General features: G+C 37.6%; 1 protein-coding gene across 1 annotated transcript in view; it reads right to left on the reverse strand.

The window, feature by feature from the left end:
• Positions 1–25,134, reverse strand: part of PIK3C2G (phosphatidylinositol-4-phosphate 3-kinase catalytic subunit type 2 gamma) — a 487,933-nt gene that overhangs the window by 358,410 nt on the left and 104,389 nt on the right. The window contains exons 9-10 of the mRNA XM_068970622.1: positions 7,525–7,647; positions 4,127–4,160 (exon numbers count right to left, since the gene is read on the reverse strand). Of these exons, the coding sequence (XP_068826723.1) occupies positions 4,127–4,160; positions 7,525–7,647 (157 nt within the window). The remainder of the gene's footprint in view (positions 1–4,126; positions 4,161–7,524; positions 7,648–25,134) is intronic.

Raw genomic sequence — 25,134 nt, forward strand, 5'->3', positions numbered from 1 at the left:
CAGCCTGAGGTGACAAGCAGAGTGAAAGAGCTCTAATTAAAATTCTCTGAGAAATCAGCAGTAGCAATTAATGAAACAGAAGAGGAAAGGAGCATAAAAATAGTCTTTAAAGAGGCCTTATCAAACTCTGGAGGCCAACCAACAGGGTTTCTCTTGAACAACAGGAGGCAGAGAATTATAAATTTATAAAAACATCTTGTTTCTCTGGTCCCCAAATTGTATTCTCAAGCAGGAAGTACAGACTTCTTGCTAATAATTCCCAATCTTGTGCAAATGAATGCACATTAAAATAAATCATAAAGTTGAGTTAGAGATCTCATTAATTCAAGCCCCAGCACATATTTTAGAGACTCTTAATTATTGGGCTAATTACTCGAACTTCACTTTTCACTTTTTTGCAGAAATACCGTTCTAGATTAGAATTTGCTTCTTTAAGGTAGTATAGAGATGTGTGCTTCTTCCAGAACTCTGGGTGAAGAATGCATTTTAGTTATCATCAGGAATGTATTAAGGACTTAAAGTACTGCGCTTGGTGAAATATGGGAAAATGTTTATTGCACCTGATTTTACAATGAGAAAAGACTTGTAGTAACAGAAAAAAAAAAAGCAATGAAAATATGTAGGTGATTAAAATGCATTCATTAGAATGTTTTGTTTTCATTTTTATGGAAATGAGGAAGTAAGACTTTATTCTAGTTTACTTTTGAATGGAAAATAGTCTCTGTGGTGTTGGTGTTTGTCACTTCCCCTGTTCAGAGAAGTCTGTGTTTTCCTTGCAAACATAATCTGTATTAAAATCTGGTTTGTTTTTCATGTTCCAAATAAACTTTGTTTACACAAACAGGCAACATGCCAGATTTAATGAATGCTGGTGTAGAGCACAGGTATGATCAGATCTCTTAGCTTCAAAGTATATTGCGGAGACTCCATAAGAATATTAAGTATGAGAATCAGAATCATCAATAATAGTGGCTTACTGTTAGATCAACATTTTGTGTAAAGAGGGTTCTAGACTTTTTATTTCTGAGTACTTAAATAGAAAGCAACTGCATGTATATACAGGCAAATGTGCATTTCATTTTGCTGTCATTTCAGCACTTTTCCTTTCTGCTTTTTAAACTACTGTAAGGTGTTTCTACATAACAAAATACTAGAAAATATATTTATCTTATAGAATGAGAAGTATGATTTACGAAAAGTTTATGAGAACTGCAGATGGAGAATTTTTAATCCAGAATTAATTCCTTTTCTGTGATGACTTAGCATGGATTATAAGTCCCTGGGAACATTGCTTGCAGTTTTGTGGACTCTCATATCCTGACCCCTGAAGAACATAGGATGAGAGGAGTTTATTCCAACATTCCTGATACAAAGGAAGAAAAGGCCAGTTTCATACAGGCAGACCTCTGGCTTATTCACTCCTCGTTCCTTTACTTATACTCTGTGCTAGGAAAAATTGTTCAGTTCAGTTCAGTTCAGTCGCTCAGTCGTGCCTGACTGTTTGCGACCCCATGAATCACAGGATGCCAGGCTTCCCTGTCCATCACCATCTCCCGGAGTTCACTCAGATTCATGTCCATCGAGTCGGTGATGCCATCCAGCCATCTCATCCTCGGTCATCCCCTTCTTCTCCTGCCCCCAATCCCTCCCAGCATCACAGTCTTTTCCAATGAGTCAACTCTTTGCATGAGGTGGCCAGTTTCATACTGGAGTTTCAGCTTTAGCATCATTCCTTCCAAAGAAATCCCAGCGCTGATCTCCTTCTGAATGGACTGGTTGGATCTCCTTACAGTCCAAGGGACTCTCAAGAGTCTTCTCCAACACCACAGTTCAAAAGCATCAATTCTTTGGCACTCAGCCTTCTTCACAGTCCAACTCTCACATCCATGCATGACTACTGGAAAAATTGTTAGGGGCTGTCTATCTCTCCCCTTCCTTGTTGGTGCTCTGGAGTTTTATTATGTGAATGCTTGGAATAGGGATTTTTGCACTAGCAATGGTTTTTTGCCCTTACCCTTTGCTGTCCCATTTTCCTCTGTGATGTGAAGTGGGGGAGTTCTTCCTATGTATTTCATACAGTAAGTCCACTATATATGAATGAGTTCAGTTCTGAGAGTGTATTTATAAGTCCAATTTGTTTGTAAGTCCAACAAAGTTAGCCTAGGTACCCAGCTAACACAATCAACTATATAGTTCTGTACTGTAATAGATTTATAATACTTTTCACACAAAAGTGAAAGAGGAGAGCGAAAAAGTTGGCCTAAAGCTCAACATTCAGAAAACGAAGATCATGGCATCCGGTCCCATCACTTCATGGGAAATAGTTAGGGAAACAGTGGAAACAGTGTCAGACTTAATTTTTGGGGGGCTCCAGAATCACTGCAGATGGTGACTGCAGCCATGAAATTAAAAGATGCTTACTCCTTGGAAGAAAAGTTATGACCAACCTAGATAGCATATTCAAAAGCAGAGACATTACTTTGCCAACTAAGGTCCGTCTAGTCAAGGCTATGGTTTTTTCAGTGGTCACGTATGGATGTGAGAGTTGGACTGTGAAGAAGGCTGAGTGCCAAAGAATTGATGCTTTTGAACTGTGGTGTTGGAGAAGATTCTTGAGAGTCCCTTGGACTGCAAGGAGATCCAGCCAGTCCATTCAGAAGGAGATCAGCCCTGGGATTTCTTAGGAAGGAATGATGCTAAAGCTGAAACTCCAGTACTTTGGCCACCTCATGAGAAGAGTTGACTCATTGGAAAAAACTCTGATGCTGGGAGGGATTGGGGGCAGGAGGAGAAGGGGACGACAGAGGATGAGATGGCTGGATGGCATCACGGACTTGATGGACATGAGTCTGAGTGAACTCCAGGAGATGGTGATGAACAGGGAGGCCTGGCGTGCTGCGATTCATGGGGTTGCAAAGAGTCGGACACGACTGAGCAACTGAACTGAACTGAACTGAACATATAAAAAGTAAACAAAAAATAAAAATGTTTTTAATCTGATAGTACAGTACCTTGAAAAGCACAGTAGTACAGTCCAACAGCTGGTATGCAGAGACTGACGCTGCATGAACAGGTGAGAAGAGCTACTGGCTGGAGATGGAGAGGAGGAGGTGGGAGATAGTGGAGCTGGAGAATCATTAGCGGTAGGAGATGGAGGGAAAGCTGCAGTTTCACTCATGCCTGAACACACGTTCGCATCTTTCAAAGTTTGCAACTTGAAGGTTCATATGTAGGGGCCTTACTGTGTCTTCTTTTGAGTGGTGGGAATTAGAGTTGACAGGATATCCTGCTATACATAACTTTCTATTGAAAACCACTAAGGGTATGGGAGGGCAGGTCAGAATTATTGTTTGTGCTTCACTGTCACCTTTGACAGTGTTAGCTGAACATCTATGAGTCAGATCATTTCCTTAAAGATACTCATAAGTGTTCATAAGCCAAATACGATCTGCCAGTGCAAACAAGAGCAATCTTCACCACACCCTGCACTTTACATACTGTCCTATCCTTTATTCATATTAGGAAAACTGAGGATCAGAGAGTTTCATTCTTTACCATCAGAGTCAAAAAATGGGTAGAGTTGGAATTCAAAACCAGTTCTGCCTGATTCTAGAAGCCAGACTCATTGCTGTGCACCACACTATCTACCCTTTTCAACAGAGGCCCAGTCCTCCAGTAGTTTTGTAGGTTCAGATCTGCGACTACGTAAGTATTTCAGAACCAAATCCTCCTGCCTGATACATTAAATTGATGTTTGATTTTAAAGTGGAAATTAATGACCTTGAAGAAAGACATCTGCTACATTTCCGACTTCTCTTACATCAGAATATCATTAGTTAAATAAAATTTTATATTTTTTTAGAATGGTAATAAGAGCATTTTCAGAATTCTTTTTACCTTTATAGCTTTCTTGACTTTATTAAAAAAAAAAAAATCTCAGGCTCAAAGGCAGTGGATTTTTATTCACTTGCAGAATAATCACTACCATCAGTAAAAAGAGTTTTAGTAAAAGTTTTTTCCCTCAGAAATATTTTGTGTGTGTGTTACTACCAAATTTGGAAAAATTGTTATTTTTGGTTTTAGAAATTGTTCATTTAAAAAATATTTGGGTGCACGTATGTTTTACCTTTTGCTGAAGTGTCTGAATTTTGATGAAGATTCTGAAAAAGAAAAATAGGTCCAAAGATACACTTGTTATTCAGAAAACAATATTGGAAAACCAAACCAATAATGTCTACAATCTACATACAGAAATTTCTCTGCCATGATAAAAAGAAAATGCATTTCTTGGTGTCTTATATCAATATTACCTATTAAGCAGGAAATCTAAATTGTAAGATTTACAATTTAGGTAAGGTTTTAATTGAAACAAAAGTCTTTTGTCATAATCAGCAATCTTTGTTATTTGATTCAAGAAAAAAAAAAAATTCTAGCATAAGCTCACGCTTCTTAGTATTATTTGAACAGTTCTGCAGACATTGTCTGGTGGCAAAATAGCTTCCCCGGTGGCTCAGACAGTAAAAAAAAGTCTACCTGCAATGCAGGAGACCCAGGTTTGATCCCTGGGTGGGGAAGATACCCTGGAGGGGAGTATGACAACCCACTCCAGTTTCTTTCCTGGAGAATCCCATGAATGAAGAAGCCTGGCTGGCCACAGTCCATAGGGTCGCAAAGAGTCGGACACGACTGAAGCGACTCAGCACACACCCACAGATAATGCCTAAATTCAATCCCCCTTCCACAACAGACTGATATTTTAGCATAAAAGATTTGTCATTTTTGCTGTTTACTGTGTCCAGTTCTTATTTTAACAGTCATTTAGATACAGGCTTAAAAAAATCATACAGATTCACTGTATAGTTTCATTTCTTTATTTTGTAGGATTAAAAAGAGAATCTGGTAGGCAAATACTTGAGATTGTATCCTGGATTAAAAAAAATACTATCTGAAATTTTGTGTTTTTCATTATCATTTAAGTCTGTGTGCATTAGCATGGTGGTTTTTATTTGCTTGTTTGCTTATGTTTATTGTACACCTGCAGTTACTTTAGTGGTTTAGAATTTACTGGCTATAACTTCATTATCATGAAAACTATGTAAGGTAGGTGATTCACAGATTCACTAAAAGTTACATTTCAGTCCAAAAGCAAATTCAGTTTTCTAACAAGATCCATTTTAATTGACACTAAATTTTTTTGGAAAGTTTGCTTTGACAAGTTTGCTTTGAAGGAAATCCAATTAATGAAAAGCTTGATTTCTCAAACAAACTAGGGAATAATTGTTTTCCTGTAACAAGGAACTTGCTAGAGTATTCCTTTTAGAGAGAAGAGTTTTCTGTCATGTTTAGAATGTAATTAAACATTTATATAACTTTTCATTGAAGAGTATCATTCACATGAACCTTCTCAGAAGCATTTCTCTTAGATAAAATAGTTCATTTGAGCATAGATTCAACTACTAAGCTCAACACATAAGATCTTTACCCCAGCTGTGTGGGTGAGATTGTTAAACATGTTAACATGACTTAACTAGAATTGAGTTTATTCAGAAGTGTGAACTTGTATTTTAAAATCACCGTAACATCCACTTACAGCACGATGTGTAAGACTCTATGTTTTATTTGTATTTTGTTTATTGTGTATTTAATGGAAATATATTATGTGAGTTTCTGGAATATAATTCTAAAGAATGGAAAATTGTTTCCAGTGCTAGGTGGGAGCATGAAGTATAGATGGAGTACAACTGCATTTGTGATATAATTCTTCATTTTGCCAAAACTTACAAATAGTAAATACTTAATTATTTTCTGGTATGGCAGGAAATGGTGTTTTGCTACTTGACCTAAAAATACAGCCTAGAAAAAGGACAGCTTCAGAAATTAGCAGCTGCTGCTGCTAAGTCACTTCAGTCGTGTCCGACTCTGTGCGACCCCACAGACGGAAGCCCACCAGGCTCCCCTGTCCCTGGGATTCTCCAGGCAAGAACACTGGAGTGGGTTGCCATTTCCTTCTCCAATGCAGGAAAGTGAAAAGTGAAAGTGAAGTCGCTCAGTTGTGTCTGACCCTTAGTGACCCCATGGACTGCAGCCTACCAGGCTCCTCCATCCATGAGATTTTCCAGGCAAGAGTACTGGAGTGGGGTGCCATTGCCTTCTCCATATATACACTACCATGTGTAAATAGATAGCTAGTGGGAGGTTGCTATATATCATAGGGATCTCAGCTTGGTGCTCTGTGATGATTTAAAAAGGTGAGATGGGAGAGTAGGAGGGAGACTCAAGAGGGAGGAGATTTATGTATACGAATAGCTGATTCAATGAACATGTATACATATAGCTGATTCAGTTCGTTGTACAGCAGAAACTAACACAATGTTGTAAAGCAATTGCACTTGAGGGGAAGAAAAAAACACATAGGAAGTCCAATAGTAAGAAATTACTGATTTTTACCAGTCACCTATTTGAAACTAAAAGTATGACAATTTATATATATTAGTATAATTGACAACTTTGTAAATCAGTCTTTTTGAAATTTCAAGACTGGTGCATTCAAGGTAATAGAATTTGTGCTTTTCCTATCCATGTAGAAAAGGAATGCATGCAGTCACTCTCTTTTATTAAGTTTCACATGTACTGAAGCGTGTTTAGAGGCCTGGGCTCAAATTTCTATTTTGCTGCTTATTAATCCTCTATACACAGCACTCTAAGCATCAGATTTTAATACTAAAATGAACAGTAAAATGCCACCTTCAAGGTATTGCTGGGAGGATTAATTGAAATAAAATAAAAATGAAATGAAATGAAGTAATATATAAGTGAAGATACTACTGCAGTTCACTATCAAGTATTAGTCATTATCATCAGCAGTATCATATCTTTTGACTTTATCACTTGCTAAACTAGTAACAAGATTGAACAATTCATTGTAACCAGATGTCCTAATCTTTTTCTTAGGCAATAATCACATATAATATACATCAGATTTCTGAGATTAAAAAAAATCATATAATGCTCATTTTTATAAATGGAAAACCCAGAAAATCATTATAGAATGTGAGATCATCGAAGGACTGTGCCTTGAAGATTCAACAAAAAATACCACAAAAACTGATTTCTTCTTACCTGTATAAATGCTTGTCCAAGCAAGCATGGGTGCCTACCTCTGCATACACTGGTGTGCATGAGAGCCATTAATAGCCTATACAAACACTTGCCTGTGAATATTATTATATAAGCACATTTATTTAGGTAGGACTATAGGGTAGATTTCAGTCTCATTTGAAGGTTGTATTGTAGTTACACTTCGAAGTTATAAGAAATTTCCTTTTAATTAAATCATTTTGGTATAGTAGGTTTTCATTACCCCCAAATGATTGAAATATATATGAACAGCAACACATGCATACACGTACGCACACACACACACACATACGTATATACCAGTTCATCAAAAGTCTTTCACTCTCCCTAATTAATTATTGAACTCAGGTTTAAAATAATTGCTGTGTAATAAATGAGTGTATTTACCTTTGGCTTTCTCTGAAGAATAAGATTTAGTTCATTTACAGCATCTGTAATTTGTTTGGTCTCCACACATCCCAGAACACTGCATATATTTTTTACTTCTTCAATAACATTATCCACATTTTGCTGTAGATGGAAAGATTGATACCTTTTAGTTTATTGAAATCAAGAGGACACTAATTTATCTTTAAACTACCTCTCTACCCAGGAAGAGGAAACAGAATAAAAAATGGTTGTTTCCATGTAAAAGATTCTCAGGACTGGTTACCCTGTGATTTAAGCGTGATTTGCATTGAGTGAATGCTGGAAACTAGGACTATCAGTCCTGCTGCTGCTGCTAAGTCACTTCAGTTGTGTCTGACTCTGTGCGACCCCATAGACGGAAGCCCACCAGGCTCCCCCGTCCCTGGGATTCTCCAGGCAAGAACACTGGAGTGGCTTGCCATTTCCTTCTCCAGTGCATGAAAGTGAAAAGTGAAAGTGAAGTCGCTCAGTCGTGCCCGACCCTCAGCGACCCCATGGACTGCAGCCTTCCAGGCTCCTCCGTCCATGGGATTTTCCAAGCAAGAGTACTGGAGTAGGGTGCCATCGCCTTCTCTGAGGACTATCAGTCCTAGTTGATATATATCAACTCTAACATTATCTGATATAAAATGGGAGAGAGAAGAGACAGAGACAGAGAGAGAGAGAGACTTTCAGTCTCTGGTTCCTGAAAAATACTTTGAAAACCAGTCAGTTTATAGCAGATCTGTGTAGAGTGCAGAACACATTCATTTTTGTAAGCACTGTACACGAGGGCAAAATTATTAAAAATCAGCGTTCAGAACAAACTTGGGACAATGAAGCTTGGTACTGGGGGTGTTAGGTAATCATTTGATTATACTGTATTTTAAGTTTATGATGTTTCAAAAATAAAATCACCGATGACAATTACAGTCCACAGAAATGACCAAGTATTCTTAAAATCAAAATTACTGTCTCTGCTTAAGATAGTTATACGCAGACTTTGTGTCACAGTTCTAAGAGCTGTTCATTTTTTTTTTTAAATTTCTGAGCTTTCATATGTTCTTAAACTTAGCTTTCATTAAAAAAAAAAGAAAAATTCCCCTATTTTGACCTTATTCTTTTTTGTTTTTTGTTGTTAACTGTTTAGAAATCTCTTTTTTTCTTTTAATCATTTGTTAGTCATCTTTAACTCTATTATATTTTAATGTATTTTATCTATATCACTATAAAGTTGGCTTTTCAAAACACATTAGCTCTATCAAGTCTAGAATCACAGTCATTCCAATGGAAAATTTCAATGGAGTTTATTTCAACAGAGATGAAAAAAATTTTTTTCACACAAAGATATGAATTCATAATACAAAAGATTTTAACTCTACTTATTCTAGATCATTTTCTTATCAAACCATTATCAACATAAATACAAAAAACTGTATTATATTTAAGAATATCATTTTGTGTCTTTTATGGAAAAACAAAGCTTTTTAATATATCTCCAGTACATTTTATAATGATTTTATAAACATTGAAAACTGTTGACAAAAACCTAGAAAGAATGGCTAATTAAAACTATGAAAGACACAATCAGGACTCCAAAATTGTCAACAGACTTGACTAATGAGCTAAAAATAAAACAAAACAAAACAAATAAAAAATTGAACTTAACTGGGTTAACTTGGATCTTAAGTCTTCACAAGTTAAGAAAATATAACTACTCAGTTATAACATAGGAAGAAAAATTTATTACTAATACATGTGGAAAAAGCTCAGTTGTTTTATTTATGTGTGAAATAAATGAGTCCACATTGTGATGTGGCTGCCAGAAGAGCTACTTTATTGTTTAATTGGAAGACATGTACTCTCCAAAACCAGAAAGTTAGAGCTCAGCAAATGTATATAATCTGAACTGAGGTTAGTGTTGAGTACCACATTTGACACTGAACTTATTAACAAATCAAATTTTCCCCAAAGAGAGCAACCCAACTATTAATATCATATGAATATACTCTTTCTTGTGAAAGAAATAATAAATTCTTTTTCCAGCTCTGCAATAAGGTTATATGTGATAAAATCCTGATTCTGTCCTATTCTACCTATGGCCATTATCAAAATTGTTTAACTTCCATGTATCTGAATTCCCTCATTCCCTCATAGAATTGGAACAATAATAATTACTTATTATCACCCTGATGCTGGGACGGATTGGGGGCAGGAGGAGAAGGGGATGACAGAGGATGAGATGGCTGGATGGCATCACTGACTCGATGGACATGAATTTGGGTAGACTGCAGGAGTTGGTGACGGACAGGGAGGCCTGGTGTGCTGCAAGTCATGGGGTAGCAAAGAGTTGGACACGACTGAGCAACTGAACTGAACTGATTATGATTATTAAATAATAATTAATTATTATTATTTGTAGAAGGGAATGGCAACCCACTCTAGTATTCTTGCCTGGAGAATCCCATGGGAAAAGAGCCTGGTGGGCTACAGTCCACGGGGTTGCAAAGAGTCAGACACGACTGAGTGATTAACACACAACACACAATTATTATTAAGGTTAAATAAGGTAAAATAGGAAAAGTCCCTGGCAAAGAATGTGGGCTAAATTTTAGTTAATTCATTTTTAATTAGTTCATTTTTATCCATTCACACAGATTTTTTGGTTTATAAGAGAAATCAGACACTGTTCATGGCCAGGTAACTAATAATATGAAAATTATTAAACTATGATGGAGATGTATATCAGGTTCTGAGTGAATGAATTTGTTTTTCATTCATACATTCTTGGTAGATATGAGATACATGTGAATTTGTTGAAATCCATGAAATATTACTAGTTAAAGTGCAAATGTTGGGTTGATTGGGTCACTCAGTAGCTAATTTATTCCTTCTGTTATTGTAGTCTTGTAGTGCCTCTTGTCTGATCTATTTATCTCATTTGATCTGCATAAAAATTCAGAAAGATAAATATTTCATTTTTGAGTCACCAAAATTGCTAGAATATGTTAAGTGAAATGTTGCCATTGTAGAATTAACTTGGTGACTAATTGGATTGAGTGCAACAGGGATATTGGATTGGAGATGTTTTCAAAATTTCATACTTGGAAAACCAAAAGACAGAGTGTCATGAGTTATGGCAAAATACGAAGTTTTGGTGGAATTGTGATGTGTATATTTTTGATACACAGAGCTTGAGTTGCCAATGGAAAAACCAAGTAGACTCAGCCTCTGGGTACTGGGAAATGCAGCAGAGTTCTAGCTCTTGCAGCTGCTGGATTAGCAAACATGGAGCTTTACACACACACACACAGTGTACACTCATATAAACATTAGCTGAACCATAAGAAAAATGTAAATCCAAAGTTTAGCCCGAAACAAAGATGGGATAAATCTGTGGATGACAGAAATTTAATGAGGAAATTTAAAGGCTGAGCATTAGCTTCAACATGGATATGTCAGTAGCCTGGGGAAAATGTCAGTGGACTTAGATACTGGTGTTTACTGCTTAGAATGGGACAAGTGCTAAAATTTTAGATCTAAAGCTATTGGTTGAGGTAGGAGAAGGGGCAGACCTGGGGCTAAGATCCCTGACACTGGATTGTCACCTGCAAAAGATGCGGAAAACAAAACAAAACAAAACAAAACAAACAAACAGTGCCTACTGACCAGGAGAACAATTGAGGAATTCTCTGTCAACCTGGGCATTGAGTAAGGAAAATGATTACCTGAGGAACTGTTTTGTATAGCTATGGAGTATTCATTTGCACTACCCTTAGCAAGAATTTATGCTAAAAATAATGCCAGTGTTGTTACTATTTTGGACTCAGGCAGAAGCAAATGCAAAACTTTTCTGACCCCAAACCTCAAGGGCTTTGGGTGATCCGTGATGAGATATTCTACAGACACAAAACAAAAGAATTTGTCCCTAATTTCAAGAGATATCAAAGCTTAGGTTTGAGTGTTATTTTCATAGAGGTGATACCTGACAAAGAAATTGGATTTGATTGTCCAGAAGGAAAATATAAACAGAGGAAATGAAAATGGAAACTTGGGTATATAACATTTCAGAACATTTAATATTTAGATGATGAAGGAAGAAGTATGGGTCACAGTTGGAGCACACAAAGTTTTGAGACATAAACCATAAGACTACAGTTTAATGGGCATAAAGAAAATATAATAGATGTTACTAGGAAGTTTCAGTTTGGAAAAACAGGAAAAGGAAACACAGTCACTTTCAAGTATATGATGACCTTTCAAGTAAAAAGGAGATTACATTTACTGTAAGTTCTGGAATGATAAATTAGAACAAACGATTTCACATTTAGGGAATTTCATTTTGGCTCATTGTGAGATATTCATTTTGGCTTGATATTTTGGAAAAAAATATTTTTTCCCAAAATTGAGCAGGCTGCCTTGTGAGTAGAGACTTCTTCCACGTTACAGGTGTGCAGGCAGTCTGGATGTTTAGAGGACACTTTTGTGTTAAATAAGAGTTTGAAGTAGACTACTTTAAATTCTTTCTAACTCTATGGATTAGTGAAAACTAACAATACTGCTGTGATGTTATTTTATGTGCTATATTCTAACCTTAGAAATAATTGATGTATCATAGACTCTGAAGGAGCACCAGTCTAATACTTTAGAGATTAAGCATATTTGTCATGTATTTTGAACCCTGGAGAAGATTGCTGACAAACTTTCCTTCTCATCTTTTTTGAAAACAAAAGTAAACTAGGAGCATAAGGGTCATGTCCCCCACCCCATTCCCTTAATTTAGCTATGAGGGAGACCAAAGTAATAATGTGTTTAAGTAGCTTGCTGTTTTCCAGGATTTTTAAAATAAATCTTAATTAATTTCTATTTCTGTTTACATACTAAAAATTACCAAATTCAATTAATTATCAAATTCAGGAGACAAATTGAGAATTTAGAATTATTTTTATTCCAGGTTCAGCAGTTAGTGCTATTATAAATTGCTCCTTAAAGATTAAAAGTTGTCTTTGGAGTTTCATTTCAGCTTAAAATGTAGAACTTTGGACTCATTGTAAAAATAGAAAAAGGCAGATAATATACAAAGATCATAATTTTTCCTGACTGCATTAGAGATTTGAGGTCAAAAGGTGACCAAGTAAACCAAATTCCAAAGAGTGGCAGGCCCTGCCAAGGGGAGATGGAGCACAAAATGTCTTTGGCCTTTGGCAGACACAGGAGAACGAGATGGCCACTATATAAGAGGGTAAGAAGAAATCAGCCAAAATTTCAGCAGATTCTTAAAGGCTAGATGTGAGCAAACATGTCAGTTTGAAATATCTGGGAGTTCAAGACACAAGAAGACTTAACAGTCATTCGTAAGCTCATCTTGGACATCTACCAGTTGTTCAGGGGAAATAATGAAGACAGTGCAGGAAACTGAAGGCCCATTCATTGGCCTTCTAGGGGAAACCGTATTTCTGTAGATCTTCCTCTTATAAGAAGCTGAAGCTCTAAGCTCCTGGTTTATGATACTAGCAAAATGACAATACAAGAGGAGACAGATATCCTCTGTGATCCTGAGCCCCGGCAAAAATCTCTTGCTTTGGAGGAAGGGAGAAAAAGCAAATAGCCTGCCTTGCAGGGATAGGTGGGACATGGGTTAAGATCCTTTGCTGGCGAGAGAATGGTTGAAGCAAAAACCTGTTGTTCCTGGGGAGGAGACTGGGGACCCTGTCTGGAGCCCAGGATCCCACATGGATACCAATCCGAAGTCAGGAACCACTAGGAGGAAGGACAGAAAACTGTCTCCTGTACAAGACTAAGTGCAGATATAAAGTACAGTTTGGCTGCAAGAAAGTTCCAATTTTAAGGCAGAAATGCTCAGACAGTTCCAATCCTGAGATTCAAAAACACAGCCCAGGGTTGTTGTTGATCATTACCTCAAAATTCCCTTTACTCTAATACAAAAATGAATCTATTTTGAATAATAAACAATAGCAGAGTACACTAGGAGAGAGACAATAGTATTGAGAGAGATCATCTCTGTGACCTAGCAAATGGGCTGTTGAAAGCTGAGAAACAGAGAAAAAGACTCTGGTACTGCAGGTGCTCTATGTAAGTATAGGTGATGGTAACTAACCATTAGGGAATTTGAAGCCTGAACTGCCCTGACTATAATGATAGGAAAAACAAAACTCAAAGCTCAAATCCTGACTAGATTTACCAACTCTACATACAAATAGCATAACAGAAGAGCATTGCCTGTATCCAGGTATGAATACAATTAACTTCAGTCTCTAGTATTGTTCTACACGGGGTGTTTAGGACTCAAGACAAAATTAGGATCTATACCAAAAAACCAAAATGTAACAATCCATTGTCAGTAGATGAAACAACTAACAAAACCAAACTAACAAATGACCCAGATGTTAGAACAATCAGACGATGACTTTAAGTAACTATGATTAGCATGGGACAGGACATAGTGGAAAATGTAGATGACAGGCATGAACAGATGGGGATTTCAGCAGAGGCATGAAAACGATGTACAAGAGGCAAGTGGAAATCATAGAGATACAAGAATACACTTGATACTAGAGATGAAGAATTCTTTCAGTTGATTGAACATCAATCTGAGCATCAGATTGAACACAGTGATGTAAAGTATCAGTGAAATTGAAGATAGATCAAGAGAAACCATCCTACCGAAATGCAAAGAGTAAAATGAGTGGGAAGAAAAGCCAGTACACACGAGCCAAACCTGCCAGAGGCATTTATGCATTTGGAGTTCTGGAAAGATAAAGATGGGGGAGAGATATATTTAAAGAGATGATGGCCAATGTATCAAAATTCATAGGATACCACTAAAAGTTAGAGGGAAATTTATGACTTTAAACTTTGAATGATTCTATGTTTTTGAATTAGAAGAAATTGAATTTATAATAAATCTTTCCCATAAGGAAAATTCTATAAACAGATGGCTTCGTTGATAAATTTTATCAAACATCTAAGAAAGAAAGAAAACCAAATCTACACAAATTATTTCAGAATGCAGAGTCAGCCAGAGGGAACGTTTCTTAACTTATTTTATAAAGCTAGCATTATTTCAATGTTAAAATCAAGCCAAATTATTACAAGAAAAGTATAGGCTGAGGTCTCTCATAAACATAGATGCAGATAGCCTTAATAAAATATTTGCTAATTGAAGCCAGAAATATGTAGAAAGAGTTCTAAGTCATTACAGTTCAGTTCAGACACTCAGCCCTGTCTGGAGTTGTCGTGACCCCATGGAATGCAGCATGCCAGGCTTTCCTGTCCATCTCCAACTCCCGCAGCTTGCTCAAAGCAATCCATCCAGTCAGTGATGCGATCCAACCATCTCATCCTCTGTCATCCCCTTTTCCTCCTGCCTTCAATCTTTCCCAGAATCAGGATCTTTTCTAGTGAGTCAGTTCTTTGCATCACGTGGCCAAATATTGGAGCTTCATCTTCAGCATCAGTCTTTCCAATGATATTCAGGACATTTCCTTTAAGATTGATTGGTTTGATAACCTTTCAGTCCAAGAGATTCTCAAGAGTCTTCTCTGACACCACAGTTCAGAAGCATCAATTCTTCAGCACTCAGCTTTCTTTGTAGTCCAACTCTCACATCCATACATGACAACTGGAAAAACCACATCTTTCAATAGATGGACCATTGTTGGCAAAGTAATGTCTCTGCTTTTTAATATGCTATCTAGGTTGGTCATAGCTTTTCTTCCAAGGAGCAAGCATCTTTTACTTTCATGGCTGCAGTCACCATCTGCAGTGATTATGGAGCCCAAGAAAATAAAGTCTGTCACTATTTCCATTGTTTCCCCATCTGTTTGCCTTAAAGTGATGAGACTGGATGTGATTATCTTAGTTTTTTGAATGTTGAGTTTTAAGCCAGCTTTTTCACTTTCATCAAGAGGCTCTTTAGTTCCTCTTCACTTTCTGCCATAAGGGTGGTGTCATCTGCATATCTCAGGTTATTGATATTTCTCCTAGCAATCTTGATTCCAGCTTGTGCTTCCTCCGGCCCAGCGTTTTTCATGATGTACTCTGCATGCAAGTTAAATAAGCAGGGTGTCAGTATACAGCCTTGACGTACTCCTTTCCCAATTTGAAACAAGTCTGTAGTACTATCCAGTTCTAAATGTTTCTTTTTTGGCCTGCTTCCAGATTTTTCAGAATGCAGGTAGGGTGGTCTGGTATTCCCATCTCTTTAAAAATTTTTCAGTTTGTTGTGATTCACAGAGTCAAAGGTTTAGGCATAGTCAATAAAATAGAAGTAGGTGTTTCTCTGGAATTCTCTTGCTTTTAGATGACCAATAGATGTTGGCAATTTGATCTCTGGTTCCTCTGCCTTTTCTAAAACCAGCCTGAACATCAGGAATTCTCGGTTCATGTACTGTTGAACCCTAGCTTGGAGAATTTTGAGCATTACTTTGCTAGCATGTGAGATGAGTGCAATTGTGCAGTAGTTTGAACATTTTTGGCATTGCCTTTCTTTGAGATTGGAATGAAAACTGACCTTTTCCAGTCCTGTGGCCACTGCTGAGTTTTTCAAATTTGCTGGCATATTGAGTGCAGCACTTTCACAGCATCACCTTTTAGGATTTGAAATAGCTCAATTGGAATTCCATCACTTCCACTAGCTTTGTTTGTAGGGATGCTTCCTAAGGCCCACTTGACTTCACACTCCAGGATGTCTGGCTCTAGGTGAGTGATCACACTATCGTGGTTATCTGGGTCAGGAAGATCTTTTTTGTACAGTTCTTCTGTGTATTCTTGCCACCTCGTCTTAATGTCTTCTGCTTCTTTTAGGTCCATACCATTTCTGTCCTTTATTGTACCCATAATTGCATGAAATGTTCCCTTAGTATTTCTAATTTTCTTGAAAAGCTGTCTAGTCTTTCCCATTTTATTGTTTTCCTCTATTTCTTCGCATTGACCACTGAGGAAGGCGTTCTTATCTCTCCTTGCTATTCTTTGGAACTCCGCATTCAAATGGGTATATCTTTCCTTTTCTCCTTTGCCTTTAGCTTCTCTTCTTTTAACAGCTATTTGCAAGGCCTCCTCAGAAAATCATTTTTCCTTTGTTGCATTTCTTTTTCTTGGAGATATTCTTGATCACTGCCTCTTATACAATGTCACAAAACTCTGTCCATAGTTATTCAGGCACCCTGTCTATCAGATCTAATCCCTTGAATCTAATTGTCACTTTCACTGTATAATAGTAAGGGATTTGATTTAGGTCATACCTGGAATGGTCTAGTGGTTTTCCCTACTTTCCTCAATTTAGGTCTGAATTTTGCAGTAAGGAGTTCATGATCTGAGCCACAGTCTTGTGGCTCCTGGTCTTGTTTTTGCTGGCTGTATAGAGCTTCTCCATCTTTGGCTGCAAAGGATATATCAATCTGATTTTGCTATTGACTGTCTGTTGACGTCCATGTGTATAGACTTCTCTTGTGTCATTAGAAGAGGGTTTTTGCTATGACCAGTATGTTCTTTTGGCAAAATTCTGTTAGCCTTTGCCCTGCTTCATTTTGTAATCCAAGGCCAAACTTATCTTTACTTCAGATATCTCTTGATTCCTACTTTGGCTTTCCAGTCCCCTATGATGAAGTACACATCCTTTTTTTGGTGTTAGTTCTAGAAGATCTTGTAGGTCGTCATAGAACCATTCAACTTCAGCTTCTTTGAGGTTGAGGCATAGACCTGAATTACTGTGATATTGCCTTGGAATGGAATATAAATCATTCTGTCATTTTTGAGATTGTATTTTGGACTCTTTTGTTGACTATGATGGCTACTCCATTTCTTCTAAGGGATTCTTGCCCACAGTATTAGATATAATGGTCATCTGAGTTAAATTCACCCATTCCAGTCCATTTTAGTTCACTGATGTTTATTCTCGCCGTCTCCTGTTTGACCACTTTCAATTTACTTTGATTCATTGACCTAACATTCCAGGTTCTTGTGCAATACTGTTCTTTACAGCATCGGACTTGACTTCCATCACCAGTCAGCAGGTGGATTCTCTACCATTAGTTCCACCTGAGAAGCCCCTCACTGTATCTATAGTAGTGCAAAGATTTTTCAAAAATTGAAAGTAAATGAGAAAATCATACATCCGTATGTACAGGTACAGTGAGATGCTTCCTAGGTGGCACTAGTGGTAAAGAATTTGCCTACCAATTTTGGAGACATGAGTCTGATCCCTGGGTTAGGAAGACCCCTTGCAGGAAGAAATGACAAACCACTCTAGTATTCTTGCCTGGAGAATCCATGGACAGGGGAGCCTGGCAGACTACATCCCTGGAGCTGCAAAGAATTGGACTTGACTGTGACTGAGCACACACACACACATAGATACAGGGAAGCCTGAAGATGGCAGTGAATTGCTGCAATCTCATGATAAAACCTGAACGATGAGGAGCTGAGTCTTCTGGATGAGCCAAGAAAGTGGTTTCTCAAAATGGAAACTACTCCTAGTGAGGACACTATGAAGACTTTGGAAATCACAAGCAAGGGTTTAGAATAAATAAACTTAGTTAAGGGAGTGGCAGTGTTTGAGAGGATTGACTTCCAATTTTGAAAGAAGTTCTACTATCAGTAAATACTATCAAACAGCAGCGCATGCCCCCGAGAAATCACTCATGAAAGGAAGAGTCGCCCAATGTGGCAGACCTCATCGTTTTCTTGAGAAATTGCCGCGGCACACCAATCTTCAACAGACATCAGCATCAAGGCAGTACCTTCTATCAGCAAAAAAGATTACAGTTCACTGAAGGCTCAAGTTTTTGCGTTGATATTTCTAGAGAAGGGGAATGAAAAGCAAAGGGAAAAAGGAAAGATACACCCATTTCAATGCAGAGTTCCAAAGAATAGCAAGGAGAGATGAGAAAGCCTTCCTCAATGATCAATGGAAAGAAATAGAGGAAAACAATAAAATGGGAAAGACTAGAGATCTCTTCAAAATAATTAGAGATACCAAGGGAACATTTCATGCAAAGATTGGCTTAATAAAGGACAGAAATGGTAGGGACCTAACAGAAGCAGAAGATATTAAGAAGAGGTGGCAAGAATACACAGAAGAACTGTACAAAAAAGATCCTCACGTCCCAGATAATCACGATCGTGTGATCACTCACCTAGAGCCAGACATCCTGGAATGTGAAGTCAAGTGGGTCTTAGGAAGCATCACTACGAACAGAGCTAATGGAGGTAATGGAATTCCAATTAAGCTATTTCAAATCCTGAAAGATAATGCTGTGAAAGTGCTGCACTCAATATGCCAGCAAATTTGGAAAACTCAGCAGTGGCTACAGGACTGGAAAAGGTCAGTTTTCATTCCAATCCCAAAGAAAGGCAATGCCAAAGAATGCTCAAACTACCACACATTTGCACTCATCTCACATGCTAGCAAAGTAATGCTCAAAATTCTCCAAGCCAGGCTTCAGCAATCTGTGAACCATGAACTTCCAGATGTTCAAGCTGGATTTAGAGAAGGAAGAGGAACCAGAGCTGAAACTGCCAACATCCACTGGATCATGGGAAAAGCAAGAGAGTTCCAGAAAAGCATTTATTTCTGCTTTATTGACTATGCCAAAGCCTTTGACTGTGTGGATCACAATAAACTGTGGAAAATTCTGAAAGAGATGGTAATACCAGACCACCTGACCTGCCTCTTGATAAATCTGTATGCAGGTCAGGAAGCATCAGTTAGAACTGGACATGGAACAACAGACTGGTTCCAAATAGGAAAAGGAGTACGTCAAGGCTGTATATTGTCACCCTGCTTATTTAACTTATATGCAGGTCTCTCTATCATAAGAAACACTGGGCTGGAGGAAGCACAAGCTGGAATCAAGATTGCTGGGAGAAATGTCAATAACCTCAGATATGCAGATAACACTACCCTAACAGCAGAAAGTGAAGAGGAACTAAAAAGCCTCTTGATGAAAGTGAAAGAGGAGAGTGAAAAAGTTGGTTTAAAGCTCAACATTCAGAAAACTAAGATTATGGCATCTGGTCCCATCACTTCATGGCAAATAGATGGAGAAACAGGGGAAACTGTGTCGGACTTTGTTTTTGGGGGCTCCAAAATTACTGCAGATAGTGACCGCAACCATGAAATTAAAAGATGCTTAATCCTTGGAAAGAAAGTTATGACCAACCTAGATAGCATATTGAAAAACAGAGATATTACTTTGCCAACAAAGATCTGTCTAGTCAAGGTTATGGCTTTTCCAGTGGTCATGTATGGATGTGAGAGTTGGACTATAAACAAAGCTGAGCACAAAAGAATTGATGCTTTTGAACTGTGGTATTGGAGAAACTCTTGAGAGTCCCTTGGAATGCAAGGAGATCCAACCAGTCCATCCTAAAGGAGATCAGTCCTGGGTGTTCATTGGAAGGACTGATGTTCAAGCTGAAACTCCAATACTTTGGGCACCTGATGCAAAAAACTGACTCATTTGAAAAGATCATGATGCTGGGAAAGATCGAGGGCAGGAGAAGGGGACGACAGAGGATGAGATGGTTGAATGGCATCACCGACTCAATGGAAATGGGTTTGGGTGGACTCCGGGAATTGGTGACAGATGGCAAGGCCTGGTGTGCTGTGTCATGGAGTCACAAAGAGTCAGACACGACTGAGCGACTGAACTGAACTGAAGCAAAAAATTATTTTTTAATTAAGGTATAGACATTGTACTTTTCAAGACATAATGTTATTACACACTTACTAGACTACAGTGTAAACAAAACTTTTATACGTACTTAAAAATCAAAAAAATTCATGTGATTCACTTTAGTGCCATATTTTCTTTATTGTGGTGGAATAAAACCAAATCTGAAATATCTGAGATGCAAGTTGCTAATGGATGCATACTTCCATTGTGAAATGGCAAAGACAAGGTACAAAGTGGCTTTTCTTCAAAGAATAACTCTTAAGGAGAAAAAAAGAGATATATATAAAGTGGCAAACAGACAGATCTTAGGATACTGGAAATATTTTGTACCAAACTGATTATGTAATAAGGTTGCCTATTCAGTTATTTAATTTGTGTGTGTGTACTCTTCCTGTGTTACATAACTTACTGCACAAATCTTAAATTCAGATTATGTCATTATTCTGATGAAACTCTTTATATCTCACTTGAAAGTGAAAGTCGCTCAGTCGTTTCTGACTCTTTGTAACCCCATGGACTGTAGCCCGCCAGGTTCCTCTGTCCATGGAATTCTCCAGGCAAGAACACTGGAGTGGGATTCCATTCTCTTCTTCAGTGCATCTTCCCAACCCAGAGATCGAACCCAGGTCTCTTCCATTAGCAGGCAGATTCTTTACCGTCTGAGCCACCAGGGAAGCCCACTTAGAATACAAATTATGTTGGGTAGTAATTATCTTCCTTACTGAAGATCTTTCATTGTTTCTTCTTATTCCTCTCTGGCAGTGTTCTATACATAGGTTTGATTTTTAGTAGTTTCAATCTGCCCTTTATTTCTGCTAAGATAGGTTCCAGTTCTGCAAAGGTGTTTTACTTCCTTTTTAACCTAACTTACCTCCTTCATCTCCTTGACTTCTCCTTTTGTGACCTTTTAGCTGGTCCATTTTACCCTATTTTCTAATGATTATTTTTGCTCCTTTCCCTCCTATTATATTCTGTTGTGAATGCAAATCAGTTTTGTGACATTTTTCTCTCTGGATCATATACAATCCTCTACTTTAGTGACAGTGTTAAAAACAGTAACTCTAACAATAAAATCACACTTGTACTTATCTTTTCTTGAATATTTTTTATTTTCCAGCCACTATATAATATTAAGCACATTACATCTACTGCTTTATTAATTTTTAACAAGATTATTTTACTATCTTCACTCTAGTAGTGAATAATATAAGCTCAAGGATTGCTGAATTAAAGCTTGCCCCCTGGCAGAATGTTTACACATACATTTGGAATCTCTGCTCCTAAACTCTGTCTTGACTGCCACTCTGGTTAAATTATGTTTGAAATTAGAACTTCTGAAAATCCAACAGTCAGTCTGCTTATTACTAAGAAAGCTATTGTCCTAAAAATGCTAAATATATATTATCAGATACCTGTGTGCCCACTTTCTTTCTCCTTATAAATGGAATTTTTGATCTCTGTTTAGAGGCTAAATCCTGTTAGATTTTGGTCTTGAGGATGGTGTGAGAAAAGAATTATTCTGCCTTCCTCATTGAGTTAGTTACACCTGAACAATAGAGAGGGGCTTCCCTGTTGGCTCAGTGGCAAAGAATCTGCCTGCAGTGTAGGAGCCTCAGGAGACTTCTGGCTTTGATTCCTGGATCAGGAAAACCCCATGGAGGAAGACATGGCAATCTACTCTGGGATTCTTGCCTGGAGAGTCCCGTGGACTGAAGAGTCTGGCAGGCTACAGTCCATAGGGTCGCAAAGAGTCGGACGTGACTGAAGAGACAGCACAGACACACACGAACAATAGAGGTGCCTTTTTTATTTTTCGTCCGATTATCTAGTTGGTACAGCCTCTGAGTCATGTGCTTGAAGGTGAAGTGTTTGGAGGCTTTTAGCTCTTTTTATACCAAGCAGATCTTTCATGAAGCCAACCTACATTTTGAAGCATGGATGGATTTTTTTTAATCCAGATCCATTTGGTCTACAATTAGTTCATCAGTTACTAGATCCCAGTGTAAGTGTGTCCTCAGTGATAGGAATTGCTAACTTTCTCTAAAGGTCCTACTTGGCATTTAAATAAAAATTTTGGAGACAATGCATTAGAGGCTACTAGGAGAAAGCAACTTTGAATCAGAAGCTGATTCTTCCACCTAGATGGAAATCTGGCTTTTCATTGCTTTCTCCTGGAGATCTACCACTCTGTGCTTTATGTGAAAATGATCTTTCCAGCTAGATTGTTAGCAACTTCAGAGCATGGTTCTGACTTTGATTTCTGTTGATTCCAGTAAATAAATAGTTTAGTAATTTGTACTAAGTAAGCATTAAGTAACACCTCCGGGGAAAATTCTTTTTCTTTCTTCTGTTCTTAATTTCTCGTAAATGTTAGCAATGAATTCAGAATATAGCATAATACAGAAAACATTCCCTAATTATTAGTAGAATAGAAAAGAGGGGGGGAAATTGCCGAAAGGAAAAGCTCTATGTAAATTACTTACAAAATTAGCTGTTTAGCAAGCATAAGTTAGGATGCACAATCTGAAATGTGTCAAATGTAAAATATGCCAATAGCCATTGCTGATGAAACAAAATATTTGGAAATTTAAGTTATCCATATTATTCAGTAATATTCATGGCCAATTTATTTGACCTGCTTGTTATTTTGTCAAATCATATAATAATTCAAGTATGAGAAAGATAAAAACATTATTCTTCAAATTTTTAACTATTTTCAGTGTTGATTAAATGCTACTTAATGCACTTGTCAAACAAACAGAAAGTGCAATATTGTAAATTGATAATATCACAGTCTGTTGTCACTTCTTAGATATTTAGCTATTGATGCTTCATAGGAAGAAATGTCATTTAAAAAATTCATTGGTTTACAGAGAGTTCATGTGGAAATTTGCAGACACTGTGGCCTATTTATAAAATAATTCAGATGTGGTGATAATAACTATTTGCCTGTGATAGTATAAAGACAGTATTTCTTTGATGGTTTGCCAACTTTTCAGTCATATTGGAAAAATTGCTTTCTTTCAAAAAATGATTTATTTTAAAGAGAAAGTATTGGAGGCCTCGTATATAAGTGATATGATCAAACCACTGCATTTGAAAACTAAATTAATTATCGTGGATCTGTGATACCTGAGCAGTACTGAGACATTTAGGTAATTAAAATTCATCCATAAGTAAGGTATGATAACCTCCACAGTATACCTGTGTATAGTCAAGAGCCATAAATGATATGGGAATGGAGCCTTAATATGCCCTGGGTACCTGGTATATTTCAAATTCTACACTAGGAAGAATGGCAGTCACAAAGAAATAGTAATTATGACACTTTTATGAGGTTTAAAACAATATAAATAATTGTGAATTGTTTGCACATTCCACATTTTAAACGTCCAGATTCAGGCTAGACTCAAGAAAGAAGTGGAATTGGAGTGAGAGGATTACACTTTGGGAAGGAAGAGGAGTTGTGTGTTTGTCATCACTGTATCTTTACTTATTGACATGGAATTCATGTGTGAGTTTTGTATCTACATCAAGAAGTGTAATTTATTATTTTCAGAACTGTTTAATGTTTTTTAATATTGGAGATAGCAATTTAATATTGCTTAAGATCTGTACCCTTTGTACAGATATCAAAAGTCATTTGTTTAATGGAAAAAGAAGTCTTCACTTGTTTTAAAAACATTCTCTTACCTCATTTTGTGTAATCATACAGTATTTTATCTGTGGAAAACTAATATGTATGCTGAGCACATCAGTATAAATGCTGGGCTGGATGAGTTACAAGTTGGAATCCATACAGGCAGGAGAAACATCAACGACCTCAGATATGCAGATGATACCACTCTAATGGCAGAAAGTGAACAGGAACTAAAGAGCCTCTTGAGGGTGAAGGAGGAGAATAAAAAGCTGGTTTAAAACTAAATATTAAAAAAAAACAAAAACAAAAACTAAGATTGTGGTATCTAGCTGCATTGTTTCATGGCAGATAGAGGGGGAAAAGAGCAAGCAGTGCCAGATTTCCTTTTCTTTGACTCTAAAATCACAGTGGATTGTGACTGCAGCCATGAGATCAGAAGACAGTTGCTTTTTGACAGGAAAGCTTGGAAAACCTGGACAGTGTGTTGACAAGCAGAGACATTACTCTGCCGACGAAAGTCTGTATAGTCAAGGCTATGGTCTTCCCATTGGGCACATATGGTTGTAGGAGTTGAACTGTAAAGAAGGCAGAACACCAAAGAATTGATGCCTTTGAACTGTGGTGCTGGAGAAAACTCCTGAAAGTCCTTTGGACAACAAGGAGATCAAACCAGTCAATCTTAAGGGAGATAAACCTTGAATACTTGTTGGAAGGGCTGATGCAGAAGCTGAAATTCCAGTATTTTTGTCATCTGATGTGAACAGCTAACTGAGTGGAAAAGTCCCTGATGCTAGGAACGACTGAGGGCAAAGAAGAGGGTGCCAGAGGATGAGATGGCTGGATGACATCACTGATGCAATAGACATGAACTTGGTCAAGCTTCAGGAGATGGTATGGGACAGAGAGGCCTGGTATGTTGCAGTCCATGGGATCGCAAGAAGTCAGACATGACTGGAGACTGGAAAACAACAATCCTTCTCTGGAAGAACACACTGTAAGAAATGATTTGCCTACTTTCACTTTTCACTTTCATGCATTGGAGAAGGAAATGGCAACCCACTCCAGTGTTCTTGCCTGGAGAATCCCAGGGATGGGGGAGCCTGGTGGGCTGCCGTCTATGGGGTCGCACAGAGTCGGACACGACTGAAGTGACTTAGCAGCAGCAGCAGCAGCAATGGTGACTACAACTTGGATGCCTAATAGGCATTCGATTAGACTGAATCCATTCTTTTCCCTGCCAAGCTAGCTTCTCCTACCTCCACTGTTTAGTTA

Source organism: Capricornis sumatraensis, chromosome 4 (assembly GCF_032405125.1).
Source record: "Capricornis sumatraensis isolate serow.1 chromosome 4, serow.2, whole genome shotgun sequence".
Classification (NCBI taxonomy): Eukaryota; Metazoa; Chordata; class Mammalia; order Artiodactyla; family Bovidae; genus Capricornis; species Capricornis sumatraensis.